The sequence below is a fragment of the Tachysurus fulvidraco genome, chromosome 3 (assembly GCF_022655615.1).
Source record: "Tachysurus fulvidraco isolate hzauxx_2018 chromosome 3, HZAU_PFXX_2.0, whole genome shotgun sequence".
NCBI lineage: Eukaryota > Metazoa > Chordata > Actinopteri > Siluriformes > Bagridae > Tachysurus > Tachysurus fulvidraco.
In genome coordinates, this window is record NC_062520.1 from 31,800,186 (window position 1) to 31,827,920 (window position 27,735).

At 41.6% G+C, this 27,735-nt stretch overlaps 1 protein-coding gene across 18 annotated transcripts in view; it reads right to left on the reverse strand.

Moving 5' to 3' along the window:
• Nucleotides 1-3,329: 3,329 nt before the first annotated feature.
• Nucleotides 3,330-27,735, reverse strand: part of cobl (cordon-bleu WH2 repeat protein) — a 64,311-nt gene continuing 39,905 nt past the window's right edge. For 16 of the 18 annotated variants that reach the window (XM_047810864.1, XM_047810871.1, XM_047810865.1 and 13 more), the window contains 7 exons: nt 22,649-23,075; nt 10,949-11,171; nt 9,548-9,654; nt 6,360-7,975; nt 5,802-5,915; nt 5,396-5,728; nt 3,330-4,295 (listed from right to left, as the gene is read on the reverse strand). In XM_047810864.1, the coding sequence (XP_047666820.1) occupies nt 4,212-4,295; nt 5,396-5,728; nt 5,802-5,915; nt 6,360-7,975; nt 9,548-9,654; nt 10,949-11,171; nt 22,649-23,075 (2,904 nt within the window). In that variant the 3' untranslated portion in view covers nt 3,330-4,211. The remainder of the gene's footprint in view (nt 4,296-5,395; nt 5,729-5,801; nt 5,916-6,359; nt 7,976-9,547; nt 9,655-10,948; nt 11,172-22,648; nt 23,076-27,735) is intronic. The other 2 variants (XM_027179117.2, XM_047810879.1) reach the window with 1 other exon arrangement.

Genomic DNA, 27,735 nt, shown 5'->3' on the forward strand with positions numbered 1-27,735 from the left:
ACGCAGATCAGAGTGCCCACAAATGTGCCGGAGCTCTGACCAACAGAGGGATTGCGGCTCGAGAAGAATTTACAGCCGCCTGCCATGGAAGGGATTACCCTAGTCCTGCTGTGAGAAAGGGAAGGCAGAAGCGTCCAGACCGCAGTCCTCAGAACATACAGGCTCTAGCAAATTATAACATATTTGCACAAGAAAAGACGTGCCGTTTTAGGAGACCGAACAGGAAAATGTGGTATTTTGATGGAATACATAAATAACTCGTGGACAGAAAGGACATTTGGCCCGACTTGGATTCAACACCGTCCTTGAGGATGTTCCAGCCAGTCCATATTTCTGTTTTTTTTCCAGCTTCCAGGATGCTTCAGCCAAGGAAATGAGGCTTCAAAAACAGGACGGCAGTTTTGCCTCCTATTCAAGGGGTTATGGGAGCAAGGATAGTCGCCAAAGAAAGAAAGCTAAATATGGGATTAAAAAAGGCACATAAGCTGGCTGTACAAATGTTTGGCTACACAAACTAACTAACATATAATGCTTGAACACTGTTCTTATTCCAGTCTACTTTACGGAATCAAGGAATGTGGACATGGTAGAAGATCACAAAAGCGGATGTGGTAGCTCAGTGGTTAACGTGTTGGGCTACTGATTGGAAGGTCATGGGTTCGAACCCCAGGTCCACCAAGCTGCCACTGCTGGGCCCCTGAGCAAGGCCCTTAACCCTCAGTTGTAAGTCAGTCTGGATAAGGGTGTCTGCTAAATGCCGTAAATGTAAAAGCGTATGATCCCATATGAACACCCTAGATATGTGAATTTTGCATTTCTGGAATCATGTCCTGCCCATAAGTCACCTTTCTGTCACTCAGCTTACCTGGAAGCTAATGATTTGTACCGGCTGGTAATCCTAAAGACGGTCCTATACTCATCCCAGGACTTCTCTTTACTGGCCAAGTTTTTTTCTCCAGAGACATATGACATATCGAATGAATAATTTGAATACAATTCTAATAAAAGACAACAGAACTCAGGAAAGAGAAAAAGGGGATATAGACGGCAATCGAAACAGATTGAGAGTATGAGTCAGTGAGACCGGAATGAGCTGAGAATGCCAGTAACAGATCCATATGTGGCTTTTCTCCAGGTTTTGACTCATGCAGGAGAAAGAACGGTAATGCAGAACTGAAACGGTTGTAAATCCACACAGACTGACATCTTAACCGGAGCAATTTGTAGACATTTAATCAATTGATTTAATTTACCGAGGCTGGCATGAGGGTTTTTGCAGAATTTAATCCTTACTCGTTGGTGAACCCATTTTCTTTATAAATCAATAAAGGTTTGCAGATTACATTCCTACATTCGGTTTTCCTCCTGCTCTAAATATCTGGGTGTTGATTACAGCACTTTCAATATATTTACACATAAAAAAATCCCATAAAATTGACATGGGCGTAAATGAACCAGCTAACAATTTTGACTTTGCAGGATTTCTCTCATCTAGCTTCGCCCAGGCCTGTCGATTTAAACGAGGACGACACCCAAGACGGTGAGATGCCGTCTATGTTTGACGATCCATTAGCATCGCTAATGGTGGCGCAATGGAGGGACACAGGTTCGTTACCAGGACGCACCTAACATGTCTGAATGGTAGGTAAAGTGCAATTAATTATTCTTCCTGACGGAAAAGCTCAGACTGTAGAATCACATTCTCCATCAGTCTGAAACAGCGACATTCAGGCCATTCAAGTCCTCTGACAAGTGCCTGTCGTGGAACTTGAGGAAACTCCAACCATTTTCTTACTGAACCTTGCAACCGATGGATAAAGTTATATATTGTCTGGGAAGACACGCAGGATAAAAATGTTTACTACAAATAAAAAAAAAAGTTTATTACCATCACCTACCTGTAGGATGGTTCTTATACTGTATACTCTAAAGAGAGGAACACAAGACGAAGGACAGGTCATGTAAAAATTCCCCATATGTGATGTCCTTAACACCGAAGCACCAAATTAGTTTTCAGGAGCTCTTTAAAGCAGATATAGTGTATGGTAGCAGAACCGTGCACATGGTAACACACTCTGTTACTATTACTATATAACAGATCTACTCAACAATAAGAACAGGATGTTCTGCATGAAGGAAGCAAAGCATACATCGCTGTGGGTCATCAAACTTTGAGTAGACAAGAGGCCACTGGGAGAGCCAGTGGAAAGCCATTTATCATAAGTGGTTCATAAACTTGTCAGAGGCCCAAAAGAAGCAATGCGTAAAGAAGAAGTCTCACTTCGACTCGTATGGTAAATATTTAAACATACTGTAAAACATACTGATAAAGACTGAGATAATATTTGTTTAGACAACCTGCAGGCTTCAACACAATGTGTTCATTTACAAAGACGGTTGTCCACACTGAAAAGAAAGGCATTGTGGGCTAAATTACCACAAACACTGCAGGACTACGACGTACAGTGCTCACACACATCGGTATTCAGGCTTCAGACGCAACTACGGACTTAAACGCTGTTCGGTCTTTCAGTGACGCAAGTCGGGACTTGTCTTATTAATTCCAGATTTAATCACAATATGTCACCATGACTTTTATAGTTAATGCTGTAAATATGATGTAAAGGATGGACGTTTGCTCTGACCTTAATCAGACACGCTGCTTATTTTGACGACAGGATTTTTATAGATCAAAATTAAAAAGAACGAAATTAAAACGAGCTGAAGCGGCTTGTCCTTCAGAGCAGGGGCACGTTTTGTTTACAAGGGAAATTAAAAGTATGGGATATAATATCCGGTGGCTTAGCGGTTAGCACGTTCGCCTCACACCTCCAGGGTTGGGGGTTCGATTCCCACCTCCACCTTGTGTGTGTGGAGTTTGCATGTTCTCCCCGTGCCTCGGGGGTTTCCTCCGGGTACTCCGGTTTCCTCCCCCGGTCCAAAGACATGCATGGTAGGTTGATTGGCATCTCTGGAAAATTGTCCGTAGTGTGTGAGTGTGTGTGAGTGAATGAGAGTGTGTGTGTGTGTGCCCTGTGATGGGTTGGCACTCCGTCCAGGGTGTATCCTGCCTCGATGCCCGATGACGCCTGAGATAGGCACAGGCTCCCCGTGACCCGAGAAGTTCGGATAAGCGGTAGAAGATGAACGGATGAATGATATAATATCGTATAACCTGTGCACACGTTACCATTTCATGAGCTCGAATATTAAAATTCAACTGAATTGAGATAAAAAACGCACTTTGTCCAGTCGGCATTTTCTATCCCTGAATCAGTTTATTAGTCACAGGGACAAGATGTGATGATAAAAACTGCAGAATAAATCTGTTTCAATGATTACAAAATGATTTATTGAGTATTTCAGTATAATCTGTCAAAAACATATTTGCAAAATTAATTTACAAAAGTAGATTTTTTTTAAGAAAAAAAAAAAAACCCTAAAACAACAAGTGGCATCTACTCAAAATGAATCAGATTTTTTTTTTAAATTTATGAACAGGTATAAAATATACAATTCTGCTCCATTAATCTTTATCCATAAGACCCATGGATTTAAAAGTCAGACCTGTCTAGACCTTCTGTAGATCCGTCATGCGGTCCACTTTTATAGGTATCGAATTAAATGACGTATTAAATATATTTATAAGCTGTAATTCCTTTTCATTTCCCCTTTCTGATATCGAAATGGCATAAATAAAACATTCAAATAGCAGCATCGTGAAAAGGTATCAATGGGAACGTAGAAAACCGATATCCGTTCGAGTACGACAAAATCTCTGCTACGCTAACGTGAACATTTTTATACGAACTGTTATACACGACTACGATGCTTCGGGAAAGAAAAGAGTTGTCATCATGACTAATCAGACAGATGTCAGCGTGTCACTGTGATTAGTAGTAAATATGAAAAGCTATAAACAAATCAGATATAAAATAAAAAAAAATCTCAAATCTGTCATCAAAATGAAATTTGAAAATCAGTTAAAACAGAAAAATCCCTTCAAAAATACTGAGCGATCGATTAGAAAGTGTAAAGATTTCTATGGAAGATCTACAGCATGTTGATGATTGGCACAGACCGAAAGCAGCACGCGACTACGAACGAAAATAAATAACCGTATTAGCGCAATAAACTTTAGCAAATGAGTTAGCATGCGAGTGAACTTTGGCTACGTGACAATCCGTCGTAATAAAAAAGGAGAAGAGCTTCTAGGGCTTTTGAGAACTCGGAGCCGGTGCCTGGATGGTGCCGAGTCTTCCGTTGACTTTAACTGTTTTTCTTGATGCTGGAACCTGAAAAAAAAAAGAAACAAAAAAATTTGTTGCTAAGAATTAGCAAGAAAAATGCTGACATACTTTATGAATTCTGTTAATAAAGCTTTTATTAATCTGCATAAGTGAGTATAGCTGGTAAGACAGTTACACTGCTTGCTATATTAAATGCCATTATTTTTTATATGTTTACGCAATAAGTCTCATAAACCGTTAGAGGTGAAGCTGTAACTGTGGGACTGAAGCTTGGTGCTTCTCTGGCAACATGACGAGGGAAATAAATACAGGACTGCATGAGAGTGTAGGCAGGTATGAAGAAATGCTGTGAAGTAAGAATGGTTTCTTTTATTAACAATTTACACAGTAGGGGAAAGTCGTGGCCTAATGGTTAGAGAGTCTGACTCCTAACCCTAAGGTTGTGGGTTCGAGTCTCGGGCCGGCAATACCATGACTGAGGTGCCCTTGAGCAATTCCCCGAACCCCCACAACTGCTCCCCGGGCGCCACAGCATAAACGGCTGCCCACTGCTCCGGGTGTGTGTTCATGGTGTGTGTGTGTGTTCATGGTGTGTGTGTGTTCATGGTGTGTGTGTGTGTGTTCATGGTGTGTGTGTGTGTTCATGGTGTGTGTGTGTTCACGGTGTGTGTGTGTGTGTTCATGGTGTGTGTGTGTGTTCACGGTGTGTGTGTGTGTGTTCGTTCATGGTGTGTGTGTGTGTGTTCACGGTGTGCACTTTAGATGGGTATTCTGAGTATGGGTCACCGTACTTAGCTGTATGACACGTCACGATGAAACAGTGCAACTTTTGACTTCGAACCAGCATAAATTCTTACACTTACACACCAGGTGTGTGATTAACCAGTTATATCAAACAGGTGCTAATGGTATCAGCTTCATATGTAAGTTAAATAGTGAAATATTCCTAGAAATATGTTTAATAATAGGATCATTTTGCTATAATAGGAAAGACTAGATTTTAGTTACATGCTATTTGTCCTTTTTGGCACTGATTATAATATTTTGTTATTAGTTTGATTTACTAATGAGCTGAAACAGGAATTTACGCCCTTCTCTAGTCGGATTAATGCTACGTCAGCTTGAGCTACGCTTCACATTCTTACTTTCCGAAGGCGTTCGGCCGCAGCCCCAGAGCGGATGGCCTCCAGCATTGCCTCTCGGGCAGACTCTGGGTTTCCCCCTGCAGGCAGCACTACAGCTGGCTTAGAGAAGGACAAGGTAGGAGGAGGAGGAGGTGGTGGTATAAAGGGTGGTGGTGGTGGTGGTGTAAAGGATGGTGGTGGTGGTGGTATAAAGGGTGGTGGTGGTATAAAGCTTGGTGGTGGTGTAAACGTTGGTGGAGATGTGAAGGCAGGAGGAGTTGTAGGTCTCTGGTTGATCCTGTTCTCCTCAGACCTCCTGAACTGCTCCAGTTCCGCGGCGGCTGAGGAGATCGTCTGGAAGTAACAGTGAACGGATAAGAATTTTGTCTAACGGAATTTTGGAGTAAAGTAAATTCATTAAACTCACCTTCTTGAGTCTCGACGAACTATTTTCGGATCTGATGGCCGACAGGAGGGCAGAGCGTTCGTTTTCAGGCTCCGTGTAGGACTGCTTCTTCATGCTCCCGGACGAGTCGGACACCTGGATGCAGACGAAGGGAGCAGATAAAAGCTTGGTCTTGGTTATCACAACCCAACAAAGAGAGCACACAGCTGGCTAATGCACTTTATGTCAAATCCTTTAGCTCACGTTACTGTATAAAGCACAATCCTACAGCTAAATAATATCACCCCAAACTGAATAACACTTTCGCTACGTTTCTCATTAGCAGTTTTGACAAGACTCACATTTGGTGTGAGGAGAAACACAGCATACTGATGAGTGCCTATATTTAATATGTATTATTTTTTGATGCTAGATCCTTTTGGGCAGAACCTGCAATGAGGAATGTGTGTGAAAGTAATGACTGTTTTCTCAGTTAATAATTACGTGTATGTTTATTTTCTTGGCAACCGCATTTAAAGTAATTACGAGCTGATATAACATCTTATTTAATAATAATATTTCCTGTTTTGGATACTTCACCTTTCGGAGACGTTCCATTCCGTTTCCTGACTGAATTGCCTCCATGAGTGAACTGTGAAGAGTAGTGTCCTTCTCCACCAACTTTGGGACAACAGGCTTAAACTTTTTGACTGGCCCAAATGGACTTGGCTGGAGACCAAGACTGTGCAACTCTGGTTTCTTTGCTACCGCAGGACGGGTAACGTCTACTGTGCTGTTTAGACCCAAATAGTCTTCAGGGGCCTTTTTAATAGACGTGTACTCTTTAGTCGAAGACGGAGTGGGTTCAGAGCATGTAGAAATCTGTGTGAGCTGTTGAGGCTGGCTATTTCCTGGGATGGAATTCAGAGCTTTAGTGCGAGATACATTTGTACAAATGATTTGCGCTTCCCTTGAGACTTCCTGCTTCTTTGCAGGATAACTCGGGTTAGGTTTGGCAGCAGCAAGAAGAGGCACGGAGTTTTCCTTTAGGGGTAAACCCTTATGGTGTAATTCTGCTTGCATGGGTCTTGGGTCATTCTTCAAGGCTGGGCTACTTAATTGTAAGTGTCCATCAGCCATGGACACAGGAAGCTCCTGAACTCCATCTACCTTGCTTGAGACGTTCTCTGTGTACCTAGTAATAGCTGAAGCCACATAACGACTTGATGTTCTTCTGGAAGGTTTAAGGAAAGTTAGGTTCTTCCTGTGTTCTGAGAAAAAGATGTTTTCAGCAGGATCTGAAACAGCAAGCTTTTTCATTACTGCTGATGCGAGGTTAGGGCTTGGCCCATTCACCTGCTTTGGTGCTTCGGTAACACTTTCTTGTTCTGTGGGTTGTGACGGCACTGCTACAGGTAATGGTTTCGGGGTTTCGATGTCTCCGGTCCTTATAGAAGCTCTGTTATAGGCAGTAGGTACCGAATCATCCTTGCTAGCTGAGCCCCAGAAGGCCTTAGCTTTGTCCAGGAGTGGAGAATCTCGGTCATCTCTTGCCCCTTCAAGGCGATCAGATTTGCATTGAGTGTCTCTCGGAGTGACCATGTTGCCCAACTCATCGATTTTTATGGCACCTGTACGCAAGGAACCTTGTGACTTCTGATTTTGGGAGCCGACCGGTTTGGTAGGGACGATGGTAAAAGTCTTCAAGCCGAATTTAGACACTGTGTTCTGGCTGATCATGTTTTGTGTTTTAACAGATGAGGATCTGTCCATTTTGGTGTTTTCCTTGTGATGACTCTGTACTGTTGATGCAGACCAAAGTCTGCTTTCAGGAACATTCTGTGCGCTCTGAGTTACAGTAGTCATTGCAGGACTTTGGGGCAGCTTCTGTTTATCCGGTTCGACTTTACCTTTAATCCCAGGGCTTGTAGTGACCTTCTCTGTTTGCTTATTCTTTTGACCTGACTGAATCAGATCCGCTTTGGACACACTTGCTTTCTGTGACATGCGAGCATTGTTGTTTTGGTTCTGAAGATCTATGATTTGTTTGTATGTGCCATCTTGTTTCTTCTGGTTACTGTGCAACAGTTCAGCGCCGTTAGCACTTAAGCCTGTCGGAGTGTCATCAATGACTTCATCGATGGCTGTCACTGGAACATCCAAATCCACCACAGACACAGGGATCTCATCATCCATGTACACAGACTGATTAACTTCTAATCGACGGGAAAGAGAGTTTAAGTGTATATTAGGTATTGTGTAAAAGCCAGGGCATTAATGCTAGACTTTTTTTCCCATTCACACAGATAGGAAAAAAAATTCCGATACTTGAAACTCCTGGATAGTCTACAGTAGATACAGTGCCTTGCAAAAGTATTGGCACCCACTGAACCTTTCCACATTTTGACATGTTACAACCATAAAGAAAAAGTTATTTTATTTTATTGGGATTTCATAAAATAGACTGAAAGAAAGTGGCACATAATTGTGAAGTGGAATGAAAATTATAAATGGTGTCCAAATAAATATCTGAAAAGTCTGGTGTGCGTTTGTATTCATCCCCCTTTACCCTGATACCCCTAAGTAACATCCAGAGAAACCGACTGCCTTCAGAAGTCACCTAATGAGTAAATAGAGTCACCTGTGTGTCATTTCATCTCAGTATAAATACAGCTGTTCTGTGAAGCCCTCAGAAGTGTGTTAGAGAACATTAGTGAACAAACAGCATCATGAAGACCAAAGAACACACCAGACAGGTCAGGGATAAAGTTGGGGAGAAGTTTAAACAGGGTTATGGTTATAAATTAATATCCCCGGCCTTGAACATCTCGCGGAGCATGATGTACGATCCATCATTCAGAAATGGAAAGAGTACGGCACGACCGCAAGCCTACCAAGACATGGCCGTCCACCTAAACTGCAAGGAGAGCATTAATCAGAGAAGCAGTGAAGAGGCCCAAGGTAACTGTGGAGGAGCTGCAGAGATCCACAGCTCAGGTGGGAGAATCCTTCCACAGGACAACTATTAGTCCTGCACTCCACAAATCTGCTCTTTATGGAAGAGTGGCGAGAAGAAAGCCGTTGTTGAAAGAAAGCCGTAAGAAATCCTGTTTGCAGTTTGCGACAAGCCGTGTGGGGACCGAGCAAGCATGTGGAAGAAGGTGCTCTGGTCAGGTGAGACCAAAATTTAAAACGTTGTGTGTGGCAGAATCCTAACACTACACAATCCCTACCGTGAAACCTGGTGGTGGCAGCATCGTGTTGTGGGGATGCTTTTCATCAGCAGGGACAGGGAATCTGGTCAGAGGTGATGTGAGAAGATGGATGGAGCCAAATACAGGGCAATCTTAGATGAAAACCTGTTAGAGTCTGCAAAAGACGAGACTGGGGCGGAGCTTCACCTTCCAGGAGTGGAAAATGGAGTGGTTTAAATCAAAGCATATTCATGTGTTAGAACGGCCCTAAGAGTCCAGACCTAAACCTAACCGCGAATCTGTGGCGAGACGTGGGGATGAATACTAACGCACGCCATACTTTTCACATATTTATTTGTAAAAAAAAAACTTTGGACACCATTTATCATTTTTATTCCACTTCACAATTATGTACCACTTTGTGTCGGTCTGTCACATAAAATCCTAATAAATACATTTTTGTTTGTGGTTGTAACGTGTCAAAATGTGGGAAAGGTCAATGGGTGTGAATACTTTTGCAAGGCACCGTATCTATTGCTTTTTAAACGAGTTTAAGTTTTAATTAAATGTGTTTATATATAGAATGACACGTACCATCTGTTAAGTTGGCATCCAAATCAGCCAAGGTTAAATGGATCTGTTTAGTGATCTCAGTGTCATTTCTCTTGACTGATTGGTCCCCAGATTGCATGTTCCCACTGCTTACACAGAGATCACCATGGTTACTGATAATGATAGCAATTCACTACGATAATGAGTTAGTGAGACTAGACATCGAAAAATAATTAATGAGGTGAAAGCAGAAGCACCATTTCCTTCTGCACTACTTTCAGGATGTGAGAAAAAAAAGACATCGACCATTTTTTTTGCCAACAGTTAAAATGACACGTCTTTCACCACCTACTGAATCTACAATCTTTTTTAAATATGCCGAAGCTAGAAACGTTGCTCTTTCCTGGAAGACTGAAATAGCGTTTTCCTGGAAGACTTGGACATGTGCGAAGTTTTAGGTTAACGCTGCAAGCACAGGCAGCTCCTGCTCTAAGATCCATTAGCGCTTCTGGCTCTTCAGAAAGCAGTGGCTCGGGGGGAGGGGGGGAGCCAGACTGCACAGACAGCCTTGCAGCCGCGGTGTAGCAACACAAGCCAGGTTGTGCTTATCTCCACTTAATGTGGGAGATCTCCAGCTGGTCCCAAAGGACAAGGACCTATGCAGTGTTTACAGAAGATTAAATAGGTATATAATATTCTATGCCAAAGCGAACAGTATGTTGTCTTTTTCTCCTGCAGGTTTAACAGCATCTATGACTAGATCCAACTGCAAGTTTTATATTAATGAACTCGATTTAACCCTTTTTACCAGGACACTGGCCTTGAAACTGGTTTATGGGACATCAACATCTTCTTCTTTCGTCTTTTACCTTCAGGGGTCGCCATGGTGATTCATCTCTCTCCACCTATCCTATCTCCTGTATCCTCAACACTTCATATCCTCATTAATTACATCCATATACCTCCTCTTTGCCTCCTGCCTGGCAGCTCCATGTCCAACATTCTCCTACCGATATACTCAGTCTCCCTCCTCTGAACATGTCCAAACCATCTTAATCTGTCCTCCCTAACGTTGTCCCCCAACCGTCCAACATGAGCTGTCCCTCTGATGTACAGTACTCGTTCCTAATCCTGTGCGATCTCGTCACTCCTAAAGAGAACCTCAACATCTTCAACTCGGCTAAGTCTAGCTCTGACTCCTGTCTCTTCTTCAGTGACACTGTCTCTAAACCGTACAGCATGGCCGGTCTCACCATTGTCCTGTGTCTTTTTATACTGAGCTACTTGTGCCTTGAGGAGAAATGGTGTAAAAGCATGGAACAGAGCCAAGCAAAATTATTCATACCCTGTAATGTGAGTTCTGTTATCAGATTCAAGACACACAAACATCTAGAACTTAACATAAAACCAGCTCCCTAATTTAGGAGTGTGATTATGAGGTACCTGTGGTGCGAGCCCCATGTGGCGCAGCCCTCATCACTGTCGCATTCTTCCTGAGGTTGGGTGGGGCTCAGAGAGTGATCAGGGCCCAGAGAGACAGTATCCTCAGGGGAGGTACTCGGAGAGTCAGCCATGCCCTCGGACGCCGCGTAACCTTGATCGGCCAAGCTCTCGCTGCTACACATGGACACCGTCTCGGCTTCCTGCTCCACTGCATGCAGCCAGACTGGGGTACAATAGACAACTGTTGTTTTTTTATCATGGTCAAACCTCAAACCAAACCAGGTTTACACTGTATAATATTTAAATTGCTACTATTATATTGCTAAATATCGGTCCAATAGCAACATGCAGTGTACACCTGACTTAAGAGGGGATGCACTTATTCCCAGGGATTTCAGAACAACATAACAGATATTGCATCATCGGGTAGGCGTGGCCTATTTGATAATCTAACCCTAACCCTAACCGTAGATTTTGGTTGTTTATTTGTTTTCTAAAATAAATCTACCTGTATGAATGTTTTGTCCTTCGTAGGTACAGGTATGCTCTTTTTTTCCCCAAGACCTCCACAAACACGCCCACTTTACGTCGTGGTAACAAAACCCCTGAAATTTAGTGAATGTCGACTTAAGAGTGTGCCAGTTGTAGGCACATGTTTATCATTGGTTAGAAAATACACAGTCACCTTCAACATGCAGAATATTTCCTGGATTATTATCAACATTTTGGCACCACAGCGAATCATCTCTCTCCACCTATCCCTATCTCCTGCATCCCCAACACATACACCCATTAGCTTCATATCCTCATTAATTACATCCATTACATCCTCTTTGCCTCCTGCCAACATTCTCCTACCAATATACTCACTCTCACTCCTCTGAACATGTCCAAACCATCTTAATCTGTCCTCCCTAACTTTGTCCCCCCAAACGTCCAAAATGAGCTGTCTCTCTTGCCCCTTTTCCACCGAGGCAGTTTGAGTGCAGGTTCGGAGCCTAATTTAGAACCAGTTCTTTCTGTTTCGACCGCCAAAGCACCGGCTCTGAACCAGGAAAAGTGGTTCTTAAGTAGCACCAAAACGTTGCTGGTCTAGACTTAAGAACCGCTTGCGTCAGGAGCTGGGGGCGGGGCTGTGGGCGGGGCTACTGTTAGTGCATTTGATAATGTACCTTAAGTATACTAATGTTTAATACACTTTTACTTTACCGCGATATGATACATTATCAGCACACATGATAGTAGGTAGCTACATGCTAAGGCTAAATTTTTTCTGTGTTGTACTTTATCGATTACAACCTCCGTTTATACAGATTACACGGAGCCGCACGTACACGTTTTATTTGACGCGTTTGGGTGTTAATGTAGGTTCACAAAGCCATGAGCATTAACAGTAAAGTAACATCCGCCATTGTTGTTGTGTTTGTGTTTGTCGCTGCTGCACTAACGTTGCTGTGTAACGTGACACCTATACAGTGACGTCACACTCGGCGCTGTGATGCTCTCTAGCTGGTGGAAAGGCAAACCGGTTCTTAGAAGGTTCACCAGTGGAACCGACTTTGAACCAGCACCAGCGCTAGCTCTGAACCAGCACCCGGGTCTTTCCGGGGGAAAAGAGGCATCTGATGTACTCGTTCCTAATCCTGTCCAATCTTGTCACTCCCTAAGAGAACCTCAACATCTTCAGCTCGGCTACTTCTAGCTGTGACGCCTGTCTCTTCTTCAGTGACACTGTCTCTAAACCATACAGCATTTGAATGAAAAAAAAAAACCCCACATGACATGCACCAGTAAAGCGTAGTTTACAAATATCCCAGGAGGAACTGAACACACAATAAGAACAGACCAAGTTTGACCAATTTTACAAATTTTGTATTTCCAAAAATTGGACCATAAAATGTTCTTAATATCTACACGATTTTACAGTCGAAGGTTTAGCGAGGTCTAGAGGAGACACAAGGAAACTCTCTAAGCTGTGACACGGCATTAACGCTAGGCCTTAGTACAGTAGGACTGGATCAGATCTATTTCTTCAGGAGTTATGGTAGCGCTAATCCATTTAGAGCTGTCAGAAGCAGGACATTATAGACAAGGTCAAAGACAATATAGCCTGAATAAGACTTTCTGTTCCTAGTAAAGACTTGAGGTTAAAGAACGAGTGGCATATTTATGACTATCACATTGTATTCTCAAACTATCTGAAGGAACGCATTAAGGTACAGAGCTTGTTATACCCAATGGGACAAAACTGAAAGATAATCGACACTGAAAAAAAATATGCTGAGTAATATTTTAAGTATAACTTAATTTAAACATGTTGCCTAGCGACTAGACTGAACGATGTAGTCGGTGTGATCGATTCACACAGCGTAAATGTAAACCAGTCAAATTTTCACCAGAACGTCAGCGCTGATGTCGCTGTCGTTGGTTTGATTCTCAGCTCAGCTGCACATTTGACGTACGATTTTATTCAGAGCTATGAACGTACACGCCGAAAACATGCCGCAGTCAAACAAATATCATGTGAAAGCAGTGTGCTGCGTAAAGTCATGCAGGTCAAAAGCTTCAGTTAATGTTCACATCAAACATCAAAACGAGGGGAAAATATTATCTTACTTTTTCTAGAGGATATACAGAATGGTGAAAAAACCAATAAACATCCATTGAGCTGCAGTTCTGTGGAGAAAAAACCCCCCATTCTGATGATAGAAGACATCGACTAGATGAGTTTAAGCTGACAGGAAGGTTACAGAAATTCAGGTCACGGTTACATTTTTGGAAAAATTCTGCCACGGAATGCATTTGGTTGGTCGGAGTTGGTCGTGGATGGTATGAATCCATTGGGCCTTAACTGTCTGGTGTCTGGCATGAGGAAGGTTTTAATACAGTATCAGCTGATCATAGTCTCAGCTACTCATCTTATAATGGCTTCTTCCAGGAAGCAAAGATTTTCTCAAACTATTTCCATGAACAAGACGTCATGATGTCATTTGGTGTACTTTAGTCAGATGTGGGATGAGATAGACTGGGAGATTCACAGTATGAACCTGCAGTTTCATAGATTTACATGTCATTATGTCCAGAGGCTGTTCTGAGCAAAAACAAGAGTCGTAACCAGTATTATTATTATTATTATTATTATTATTATTATTATTATTATTATTATTATTATGTTGGCTTTGTAGAAGCCAACATTCTGTTTTCCTATTTAAGCTTAGACAAAAATGTATCAATAGTAACTCCTCCTAGGGGTTTCGAGCCACATGAACCAAATTCGGATATGTTGTAGAACCCGTTCTGAAGTTTGTTGCTATGACTTTTCTAAGCGATTTGAGTACCGGTACTTCCGGTACCGGGTCTCAAAGAGGCCTTTTTTTCCCATAGACTCCCATTATAAACGTTGGAGGTTTATAACTCGGCAAGTTTTCGAACTCTCTACACAAACTCGACCAGCTCCTTTAGGGTGAGACTCTGAACAAAGGCTTAAATTGGTGTACCGACTGGCCTTCCGGTTGTGCCACAGCCCCGCCCCCAAAATATGCTAAATCAAAAAACTTTTTACAACATGGACATGTGACATATCAAAACACTCAAAACAATGAGGGGAACTTCCTCACAGGTATTCTGATGACATCACGTGACGTCACATGAAAATAATACATTTGCACAACATGGACATGTGACATATCAAAACACTCAGACCAAGGATGGGGAATTGCATCACAGGTTTTCGGATGACGTCACATGCTCGTCTCCACTTGCCTCCAAATGTTTTGGCACCCTAGCACTCCACTAGATTTCACAAGTTTTATGTCCACTTGCCTCCAAAAAGCACCGGCCTTTGTGAATACTTGCCTCGTCAAAGCCAACATCAAAGGTTGTTGCGACGAACTTTACAAATCTAGTTATTATTATTATTATTATTATTATTATTGTTTCTTATCTATTTTTTAATCAGAATTCTTGATGTTTCAATTTTGGATGAAAAGACTAAATATTGGTTGGACTAAAAAGACTGAAACCATTCCTTCACAGCAAAGTTGTTGTGACTGTACACTTCGATACTGAACCTCCTGAACCTTGGCTTGCTAACCAGGGCCAAATGGTCTGAAACCCATGGAATGAAGCCAAACTAAACAAATCACTCACTCACTCCTTCTCTGCTCGTATTGTGTTAACATGCCTGACTGCACTGGCATTACCTTATATCTTTCTTTCTTTACCTTTACCAGCCTCCTCTTTCTCCAGCTTTCTAGCTCAGTCAATCTGTCCTGACAAAACAGCCTCTCGCTCCTGCTGCTTTCTTCCGATTTCAGCACACACACACATCCACACACACGGTTATCTAAACCAAAAACATCAAGGCTAGAAGTGAGATGAAAGCTAATTCTGCTTTAATTTGTGATGAACCAACCACTGGGTAACCTTGGGTCATGTGGGTGAGCCGGATTGGTGTATGTGCCGTAGTACTCCGGTTCCTGGACACATACAGTAATGAGTCACATGCTGTTTCCCAACCGTTTCCCAGCAGAGCTCTTAAAACATGGCAGCTGCGACCACAGATCTCTCTTCCACACACACACACACACACACACACACACACACACACACAAGACACAGCACTCGCCAAGCACATGATCGCAGACTCAATTTCTTATGCGCGCAAACAATGCTGATCTACAACCGCATTTGGACGAGTCGTTACATTTCCACACCACAGCAGAACACGCTTGTGTAAATTTAGGATGCACGGTGGCCTCAACACCCCACCACCAAAACTACACTTTACTTCGAATGAAGACCACTTAACTCTCGGGCCTGTTGCTTCTCATCCGGATGTAACTGCTAGTTATAGACTGTGTCGAAAAAAAATCACACTGGGTATAACTAGCAGTTTGTTTTTTTAATTATTTGTTTCAGTTCCGAAAATGTGGACAAATTTACGATTTTTACTAGGAGCAACGATCTTAACTGAAAATGTCGCTACTTTCGTTGTCCTCATTAAAACTCTTGCTCTTGCTATAACCCCGATCTCGATCGAGCAAGTGTTCACCTGTCTATGAAACCGGGTTAACGCAATTCGCCAAAGAAATGATGCCAATCTAACAATAGGAACAACTCGTCTGACGTGTGAATGATGTCTCGTTTTTGGGCTCGAATGTTAATCCGATGTGTCGAAAGATAGGTTTTCTCAACATTTCAACATTTCGTGGCTTTCCAACAGGCACGACAGGAGGAGCAAGTTGTGACGCTGATAATACAGAGCAGTCAGGAGGAGTCTAGATTAATGCATGTGCATTCAGACATTTAATAAACACATTAATCGGCAATACAATCGTGTCTTTGTCCTGTAAGCAATAAGGCACTTATTCTGTCAAACTCACAATACTGACTTTTGGCTGATGGGAAAACAAAACAAAACACACTGCTCATGCAAACAGAACAAACTCTTCGGAATCGATCGATACAAACATCCTAACTGGAGACGTCTGATATGACAGACGATCGATTCGACTGTGCTTTTGAGACTCGGACTCCTGATCTCTTGATCCTGGTCTTTGGTAACCGGATTCGAAATGACTCAAGCTTTATAATCAGCTATGATCTTGTATAAAAAAAAAAAAAAAAAAAAAAAAATTCAATATTTTATGAACTTGTAACTTAAAGACATACTGAGTTGCATAATCGAATGTTAAATATAATGGATTTTCATGCAGAAAAATTGACATTAAACCCCTATTAAATAGTCTCATTTCATTCATAAAGCAAAAAAACAAACAAACAAAAAAAACACAATGGAATTAAAAAGTACATAAAATTGTCTGTTTACTGTAATTTACCCACGGGGGCAGATGAAGCAAAGCCTTACTAAAATACACTATATCATCTTTAACAAATCTTTCACCTTCGTAGTACTCAAGTACTCTTTCACAATGATGTTAAATTGGGTTTACATACTAAATGACCTCCTTTAGGTGACCATAGTAAAAAGAAAATGCTTCCCAGGCCTAGAAGCGCAGACAATTTTGCGGTGTCTTGGTAAAACTGTAGCACAAGAATTTTCTTGTACAGTATATAGAAGCTTAAAGCACTATGTACATTAAAACTAACCTTAAACTTCACACTTGTGAGGGGAACTAGAAGAGAATCTTAGTATCTGAGTTGTGATTTAAAGCCTGCAGCAATGCAGCAGTTTATTACAGAATGCAATGACACCATCTTAAATCACTTTCTTCTTCTCTCTAGCTAACAACTGGAATCTATTTAATCATAAAAACTAACAAACACAATCTTCATCCCCAAAATCCATCACCCGATCGCATGCAAACAATTTCTATAGGGTTCCCCAAAATCTCCAGGGGCTTTAATATGAAACAGAGAATTTATTAAAAACATTGCTAGATTACAAAGAAGGCATCAAATGTGAAAAGACAGAAAGCAGGATAAGATAAAAAGCAGTGTGGGCAGAGGGAGGATGAAGGAAGGCGAAAGAAGCGAAGGGATTGGATGAGATGGAAGAGATGCTCGGTTCATCTGCATCCGGAGCGCAGCAGGACGGGTGTGCAGCAGTATGCTGGAGGAAGGAGGAAAGGAGAAGAGAATTAAAAAAGGGAGGGAGAGAGAGAGAGAGAGAGAGAGAGAGAGAGAGAGAGAGAGAGAGAGAGAGAGAGAGAGATGGGGAGTTTAAAAACAGCTGTTTCGAAGAAATACAAAGAAACAAAACGAGAAGAATCGAAAAATCTCACAAATTGTCTTTAGTCTATGTGACAGAAAAGAAGCAGTAACAGTAATAATATAATATAATATAGTAATATAGTATAATATAATATAGTAATATAATATAATATAGTAATATAGTATAATATAATATAGTAATATAATATAATATAGTAATATAGTATAATATAATATAGTAATATAATATAATATAGTAATATTGTATAATATAGTATAATATAGTAATATTGTATAATATGGTATAATATGGTAATATAGTATAATGCAGTATAATATAGTAGTAACAGTAGTAATATAGTATAATATAGTAATATAGTATAATACAGTATAATATAGTAGTAAGAGTAGTAATATAGTATAATATAGTAATATAGTAGTAATATAATACAGACTACACACATTTTACTATCTCTGTTTTTCTGACACACAATACTCACAAGTTTCGCTTCAACTGAGCTCTTATGCACGTGTCTTTGTGCACATTCTTTAAAAATTATCGGTAAGTAAGAGATGAGGGTACGCTGACCCAGTGGCCGACTTTTTGTTTGTACTTCACAAAATTGTACTTGGCCGACATGCATGATAAAAGGCTTCTGACTGGAACATCTTTTCACAGTAATAATAAATAAAGAAGAAGGAACCTGTAATGTTTGGTAAGGTTCTCAGATCTTTAAATCAAGGCTTGTCCTTCCGTCCGAGTGTCACGTTGAGACGGGAACCATTTTTGATGGCTTAGAAATGTTTATGGCAATGTTAGGAAGAGGGAGAGTGAGACAGACAGGGTTTGTTGGGTTGACTGGGTTTGTTGGGTTGATTGGGTTTGATTGGTTGTCAATGACAGACTGTGTGCCTTGACATAGAAGGGTCCAAAAGTTTGAGTCCAAACCCGACTCTGTTGTAGTTTCCGAACCTCTTCTCAATCAAACCCAAACTATGTATTTTCAAACGTAACGGCGTTACAGTAACACGTTACTGCCCAACACTGTTCATAAGTATACAAACATAAGGCCATAACATCCGTAAGGAGGGGCGATAGCTCCAGATGGGCTGCTCACATGTTGGGAGCTAGTCAACCAGATATGGTGGTATCCTTGGACCATCAGAGGTGACAATGATACCTGTATACATCTTACCCAAATGAAGGTAGTGAACAAAAGTGATTTGACGACATTATTTATATCACACACTATGCCGTGCAGTCACTTCAAGACTTTGTTGAAGGTCTTGCCATGTATGTTCATGCAGACAAGAAGGTATTCAAGTGATTCTGACCACTTCTTGTGGTTAGGGGGGTTCATAGATCACAACAGCCATATTTCCCTTGACTAACCAGTACTAACAGTAATGCTAAAGGTGGTTGCATCACCTCAGCCCATTTTTATCTGTGATTTGCTGACAGCAGGCAAATCCATCATCTTAATCTCTCCTTCCTCTGAGCGTGTATGCATGTTGCAGCTTGTCCCCGAGGGCAGATTCATGTCCTCTTGGTGCTGAACAATCAGCCTCGATGCTGCTGACTAAGCAACGGCTGAGTGCTGCTGAAGGACGAATGCCAGAAATTCTAAACAGCATCATCATTAAGCTTTAACACCTTGTGTTTAGCACGTCAACCTCGTCTTTAACGTGCCACACTAACTTGTCCAGCTTGTGTAAGCTGTAAGTCATCATAGAAATGATACAAAAACCACACATCGATGTAGGCTTTAGTATCAGATCCATTTCTAAGCTATTCACTCAGTTCAAGATAAAAATATAGAACCTTTGTTGTTGTTTTTCTGCAGAAGATAATAAAGTAGCCAGAGTTGGTTTTTCATTTCTCCTGAACGTAAGATGGTAAGAACAATACAGAACAAAGGTTTAGCACAATGCTCACCTGTTGTGTACACAATTATATCACATATATATCCCTTCATCAATCCACCCTGATGAATTAACACAGATTTAGAGGTACTAAATATAATTACCCTAAGGACTAGTTACTCCTCAAATCCAAGACAGAGAACCCCTGGTCATCTTACAAATGCCCCTGAAACCAGACATACTACTGTAGCTACAGTAGTCATCTAGACGGTTCATCTAAATAATAACATGGGCAAGAATGAATGAAGATGTTCCTTCATCTGTAAAGAAACAGATGGTATTACTGTATACTCGTTATGTGTGAATAAAATCACTCTGTCAGAAGGTCTTCCTCAAATACAGCAGCTGCAATCCTCATTTTTGAGTGGTCTCTGCTTCATAGTCTCTGTATCTCTGCCTCATTTTTTCAGTTTCCTTAGGAAGTCTTTGCAAATGAAGGGTTCCTGGTGGTTTAGGGTTGGGCATTAACCAACACGCAAGGGCACTGCTAACTCAGTAGGAGTGGCTTGACCAGCAATTCATGATGTAAGTTCAGATCTATTGGTACCTGCTCAAAGTCCTTGAACAAGGTCTTAGACCTTTAAAATTGCTCCAGGTTTAGTGATTTATGGTTGACTTATCTCCAAAAGCTTTTATACTCTTGTTTCTAATTTGCTCGTAATAACAGACAGAACTCTACCGTCTAGTTATCCTTCAGCTTTACGATTATGACAGCTCTCTTTTTCCCCTTTTCCACCGAGGCAGTTTGAGTGCAGGTTTGGAGCCTAATTTAGAACCAGTTCTTTCTGTTTCGACCGCCAAAGCACCGGCTCTGAACCAGGAAAAGTGGTTCTTAAGTAGCACCAAAACGTTGCTGGTCTACACTTAAGAACCGCTTATGTCAGGAGCTGTGGGCGGGGCTACTGTTAGCGCATTTGATAATGTACCTTAAGTACACTAATGTTTAATAGACTTTTACTTTACTGCGATATGATACATTATCAGCACAGATGATAGTAGGTAGCTACATGCTAAGGCTAACTTTTTTCTGTGTTAATGATAAAATAACGTTATGTACTTTATCGATTACAACCTCCGTTTATACAGATTACAAGGAGCCGCACGTACACGTTTTATTCGCCGCGTTTGGGTGTTAATGTAGGTTCACAAAGCCATGAGCATTAACAGTAAATTAACATCCACCATTGCTGTTGTTTGTCGCTGCTGCGCTAATGTTGCTGTGTAACGTGACACGTATACAGTGACATCACACTCGGCTCTGTGATGCTCTCTAACCGATGGAAAGGCAAACCAGTTCCTAGAAGGTTCGCCAGTGGAACCAACTCTGAACCAGCACCATTTTGGTGGAAAAGGGGTATCTTAGACTCAAACCCCGGACTGTATTTGAGCTACTCAGGCTTGTCTGGCAGAGTTCATTCACGAGAGAGCAGTGTGATTTAATCCATAGATACTGTCTTGATTCCTATCTCTTACAAACAGTCAGTCAGGATGCAAATTAATTTAATCCATGACTGAAAACACAAGGCTGGAATTAGTGGCATTAGCAATCACTCAACATTCGATGTGTTTAAAATATCTTTATTTTGTGATCGATGTATCAGTAGACCTGCTGAGTAAAAGCTTGGTCAGGAAAGATTCTGGGTGGCGTTTTTGGACCTGTGCCAGTGCTGTCAGTTGCACAATATAGCCTTCTGGCTGACCTCTCTGTCTCTCGCTCTATCTCTCTCTCTTTGAGAACAGGCTTCAACCTGCTGAGAGAAAATTCTGCCCCAAGTCAGGACTGATGAAGACTGATGAAGGCGTAGCCAAAATGTCAACAAGATAAATTTGGGTTTTCCAAAATTGTTGACTGTCAGTACACCAGATTTCTGAAGAGAAATATTTTAAATGAAAAAAAGAAAGGTTTTATGAGAAATACTTTTAGGCTCCTGTTATGTTTACAAAAGCTGCCGATCGTAGCAAATTGGTCAGAACACAAAAAAACGTGTAATACAATACAATAAATGTAAATTAATAAGTTGTAGATGATTCCTGATACTTCCCAATGTGCTTGTGTTCAATGTGTCAAGCTAAAATAACTAGAACTAGCAGAACAACACAAAATATATTGAAAAGATGGTTATTAATAATTATTGAAAATGAATGGTACAATTAGAGGTCTTCTCAGGTCTAAAGAAATGTAACCAAACTGAAGTGACACGAATCACTTTTTACTCGCACCCGTCGTGCATAATTAATTAATAAATTTTTTTAAAAGAAAGACCCGACCTGAGACAAACCCGAAAAAATTAGACCCGAGTCCGACCCGACCCGACTGGACCCGAATGTTGCACACACCGATGCAGCCCTGCACGTACCGGTCAGACAGAACAGTAACCGCTACAGCGTGGATTCAAAATTTACTGACAGGTCTGTTTAAACGGAAATTAGTTTACCGCCAGCAACACGATGTCGCAAGCGGTCTTGGCAAACAGAGGAGAGGTTGGAAAAAGACTCGAGTCGATGCACACACACGAGATACAGTAGTTCGGGTCTTCTTGGGTCGGTCCGGTAAAAACACATTCGTTTTAAATTACCCGAGACCCGATGCCGCTATTATTATACCGACCCGTGTCCGAGGCACACGTGAAACTTTTAGAGTCTCGGGTCGGACCTCGGGTTTTCGGATCTAATTGGACCCGTGAAGACCTCTAGGTACAAAATCCTCATAAAAAGACAATCAAAGTTACCATTTAGTTCATTTACTGTGAGTAAAAAAACATGACATGATATAAATCCAGCCTTTACCACTTCCTGCTTTTGTGGTTGCTGGTGTCTATGGGATAATTTGGTAGAAACCTAAAATCTGGACTGACTATGGACATATGGGCTTTCACCAGCATCGGAATGAATATGATGGTGAACATTAGCTAAGCTATCAGGCTAATTGATATATACTTCATTTGCTGGCAAGCTTTCAGACTTTAGTGGTCATGGGTATAATTGTGTTTGTATATTAATCGGGATCGTGACGTGTCTCCGAGGTGAACATGTAGGTATTTTGTATGAAAGAAATTTGATAAAGTTGTAGGTAACGTTTAGAAATGAAACCTTAGTACAAACCTATTGCACTGTGACGGCTGTTGTCCACTTCCTCCATCTTAAGCTCCAGCGCAGATTCCGGCTCCTCGGGCTCTCGCTTAACAAAGCTTCTACGTGCAGGCTGGTTATTCAGTTCTGGAACTTGTTCCACCTTGGAGGCCAGACCCGATGCTAACTCGACAGCTGGTTCAGCCATGGTTTCTTCAGCCATGCTGCTAGATTCTGCAGCATCATCACTGCTGGAGCTGCTGCAGATGGAGGCGGCCGGTTCGGAGTCCTCAATGCTGTGACTCAGATCGGACATGGAGTCGTCGGATGCTGGTGTAGTGTTTGGTAACCGGGCAGCAGCCACGGCGAGAGCCGGCGAGGACGAGGTTGTAGGCTGTTTGCTGGGTGGTGGAGGCGGAGCTTTACGCTTCTTTAGCTGACTCTGTGAGTTCTGTTTCGTCTAGGAAAGATGAAAAGGACAAAGGAAGTTTTGAGAACGGATGATGCACTTTCTCCATCAGGAACGAAGAACACCGTTTTTTGCGTAAACCTCGTTCACGCACAGTTACATGTACCAACAACTTGATCAAACCATGGCATCTTTAGGCAACATCATAGTGATTGTATACAAGCACTAGATTTAATAATTCCTTAATGATTCTGACACCTAATATATCAGCTGGAACTTTCCTAATCGATGTCCTGCTTACTTCAACACTCGTAAGCTAATCTCCTGTTTACAATGTGACACGAGTTCTCACTTTTGTTTATTAGCACGATGCTAATCCTAACCAGGTAAGTGAAATATTGTACGAGTGATGTTGTTCCACAATTACCGTATATTTGGAAGAGAAAATGTCATGACAAAACCGAAACACACGTAGACAGACTAGTCATATACGATTAACTATAGGCCACAGATACCAACAAACTTGTAGGATGGTCTCACGAGCACAAATGTGGGTCAAAGGTGAGCTGAACACTCAGCGTCATTCCAGAGACAAAGAAAGTGGTTTGTGTTAACTGTATATACATACTGAAGTAGCAATGACCTGAAAAAGACCTTCATAGGGAAACACACATGGTTATGTTTGAAGACAAAGGAAGTGTACAAGATAGAGGGACTGGGTCACATTAACAGCAGGAATGGGTGGTATAGTGACCTCTTGTCCTGTCCTACTTTTGGAGAAGCAGTAATTAGGAACTGCTCTGGTTAGAATACAAGCATTTAGTATGTAAGGAATAAAATGGCTATAATTGGGTTTAATCTGTAGTAAACATCCGTAGTCGATATTAACGCTAATCGATTAAGACTAGCGACTCGTCAGGTTATTAACCAAGACTTTAAATAAGACTTTTTCTGTAATCACTGTACATGGCACTGTTTAATATCCCACCAATGCTGCTGAAAAAATTGACAAGTGCAGACGTCGTATTATTTCATGCTTGTTATTTTTTTTTAAAGAACACCTGAGATGTACGAGATAATACGAGTTATACGAGGTAAATTCTGGTGATAGCAGAATCCAGAAGCATAGCAGGCCTGGGTGATTCTCATCACAGATGGGCAGCGATATTTATAAGACCTGATGTTAACACTTATGAATTTGAAGTTGTAGAGTTTACATTTTTCACCTTCTGGGAATCATCAAAGAGGCCAGTCATGGTGAGTAGATATGATAGGAGAAGCTAAACAAAAATATATCATACACACTCCCTTTAAAGACACACAAAGAGCCACCTTCTGGGTCCACCATCTGCAAGATGATTGGTGTATAAACTGCCCTGAAGTGTGGACTATAGCAAAACAAAACAAACCAGTGGGTGTAAGATGAAAAGATATGGACTGAACATCGTGGGCTTTACATCTTTACAAGGTCTCTGGGGGGTTAAACGATATCCCTTGGTCCAAGGTTCGGTGCCTGATCAAGAGGGATGATCTGTGATGACTATAGTCTCAGAAAGTAAACGATCATTTGTGCTTATGCACCAAATAGCAGTTTGAAGTATTCTGCCTTCTTGGAGAAAAGCTACCGGTCGACTTCAATGCTCATGTTGAGCCTAGCATCTACTGTATACCTGGTGAGGTGAGACTTGTGGGAAAGGCCTCAGGGATCTGAATCCAGGCAGTTTTAAAGAATGCTGCTTGTTTTGTCCACATGGGATATGCTTTGTTTAGCAGGTAGACTCCTGCATCATCTGCTCTAATGCTACGCTGATATACAAGCCTCAGGGTGTCCGTCGTTGATCTGTCCATCGGTAAGCTAATACCAGCCTCCCCTTAGTCTTTATGTACTGATGGGGCCACTGGGTTGAACGTCACAAAATAAATGTGTTCAGTTTATTTCTGGTTGTAAGCTGTAGACTTTCTAAAAATCTACTGAAGATACCAAATGTGGCCAATTAAGATATTTCTCTAATAATGGCAATGACTAGAAAGCTGCGAATTGACAAACTAGGATGCAGTAACTCTCTATTTAGCACCAAATGTCATCAAAATGTTCCTCCGATTATTGGGGGACTCCTCTTTTATAGGGTAAAGTTCATGCTAAACGTGCTTACACCACCATCCCAACACCATCACAGCACCATCACAGTAGATGCATATTTAATGTACTACACACAGACACACAGACAGACACACACACACACACACACACACACACAGACACACACACATAGACACACACACACGGACACACACACTCACACAGACACACACACACACACACAGACACACACACACACACACACAGACACACACACAAAGACACACAGAAACACACACAGATACACACAGACACACACGCACACAGACAAACACACACAGATACACACACACAGACACACAGACACACACACAGACACACACAGACACACACACAGACACACACACAGACACACACACACAGACACACACACACTCACACAGACACACACAGACACACACACACAGACACACACGCACACAGACACAGACACACACAGACACACACACACAGACACACACACAGACACACACACACACAGATACACACAGACACACACACAGACACACACGCACACAGACACACACGCACACAGACACACAGACACACACACACAGACACACACACACAGACACACACACACAGATACACACAGACACACACGCACACAGACACACACACACACACACACTCACACAGACACACACACACACGCACACAGACACACACACGCACACAGACACACACACGCACGCACACAGACACACACACACACACACAGATACACACAGACACACACGCACACACAGACACACACACACACACACACTTAACCCTCCAGCCCAAACTACAACACTACAGCAATGAAAAGAACAAAGTGGAAAAAAACAATTAAAATACATACATACATACACAAATAAATAAACAAATAAATAAATTAATTAAGGGGGGGTAAATTTAGATTATATTGAATATTTAAATTATATTTGCATTTGAGAAGTTTTTTCACAAATTCTATTTTCAACACGATAATAATTCCTCATTAGTTTCTTATTGACACGGGAGAGTCGATGTGTAATTAACACGGTCTTGTTAGCATAAACGTTTCCATAACAACTTAAAAAGGGAGCAAAATGTTTGCACATACACTACATCAGGTATAGAAGGACTAGTGGCACTGTAGATGGTGTTACTACTTCACTGCTAGGCCTCAGGAATCTCTCCCCATCTCCAGTTACTGCCCCTGTAGAGTTGTTCATGTTCTTTTCATGTCTGTTGTGGGGTTTTCTTTGGTTTCTGTTCTTTTTTTAACCAAGTGCTGTGTAGGTTGTATAGGTGTAAATAACACTAGGTGTGTTGGTACGGTAGGTTGTCGGTCTAAAATAAAGTTCTAAAATAATATGATGCCTCCTAAAATATCAGATATCTGAGTTGCGTCCGTTTCAGAAGGGCTCCTCCCCGCCTCAGTAATCCTGTGTGATGTCGGCATGATGAAGATCTTAAATGTTACGTAGGTTTCTGCTTAAAGCCCAGCTATTTAATTACTCCGTCCTCTCGCGAGCTTTAACATTTATACCTTCTTTTTAGTCAAAATCAACCTTCATCATTTCATTTCCACACCTACAAACACACAGTCCGACACCAGCACTTGTGCAACTAAGCGTAAAACAGGGAATCGGATGCTTTATTGCAGAGTACACAGAGCTTCGATCCTGATAATCCTGATGTCACAGAGGTTAAGTCACAATAAACAGTGTGTTCGGTTCTGCTCGTCTCGGTTCACGTTAACGAGGTTTTTTTTCTGGGACTTAGACCTTTGAAACTGCAGTACGGAGGCACCGCACTGCTGAAGTTACTGAAGTACTGAAGTTACCTGGACACAATATTTATGAAGAATTAACTGTATCCATGAGGTCCGACGTTCCAATTTTTGGCGTCTCATTTACAGGAGTTCTGCTTAATCAATGTCCAACTTGGAGTTTTGCCTTTTTCATGACAAACCATGTCTCGATGGACGTTGCTTTGTGCACAGGAGCGCCGTCGCGTTGGAAAGCCTCGGCTTAGCGCTGTAGCTCAAGAGAAGGAACTTAAACACAATAGCATCCACTGTTATTCACTGCATTACACTGATATATCTTTGATGAGCTTTGCGAGACCTACTGGCTCCTACTGACGGTTTATAACGGAGAGAAACAAAACAAGAACCACTGTGGTTTGAACACTGAAACAACACGCTTGTTCAGAATACACACCGGATCTCTGATCAGACGAAACAGACACTGAAGATCTGCTTATCCGTTCATGGTTGACTTGTGCCAAACATGTGGCTCAATTCTCCTGCCAATTCCCAAATGCAGTCAGCACAACATCTTAAAACAATATTTAAAGAATGCCTGAAGTCTCCGAAACTGATTAAATATGCCACTGAATGTGTTGCTTGGCTTTACTATATCTTTATGTGGTTGTATTGATGGAACCTTCATGGCTTCTGTACTACCCAAAAACTATAGGGCTTTCATTGTGTCAGGGGGTTTTTAGACGCTGGGACACAGGGACACATTCCAGACTCCCGATGACCTCCTTTGTATCAGAGCACCAATTTAACGACAGGTCGCATACCGTACGTACCAC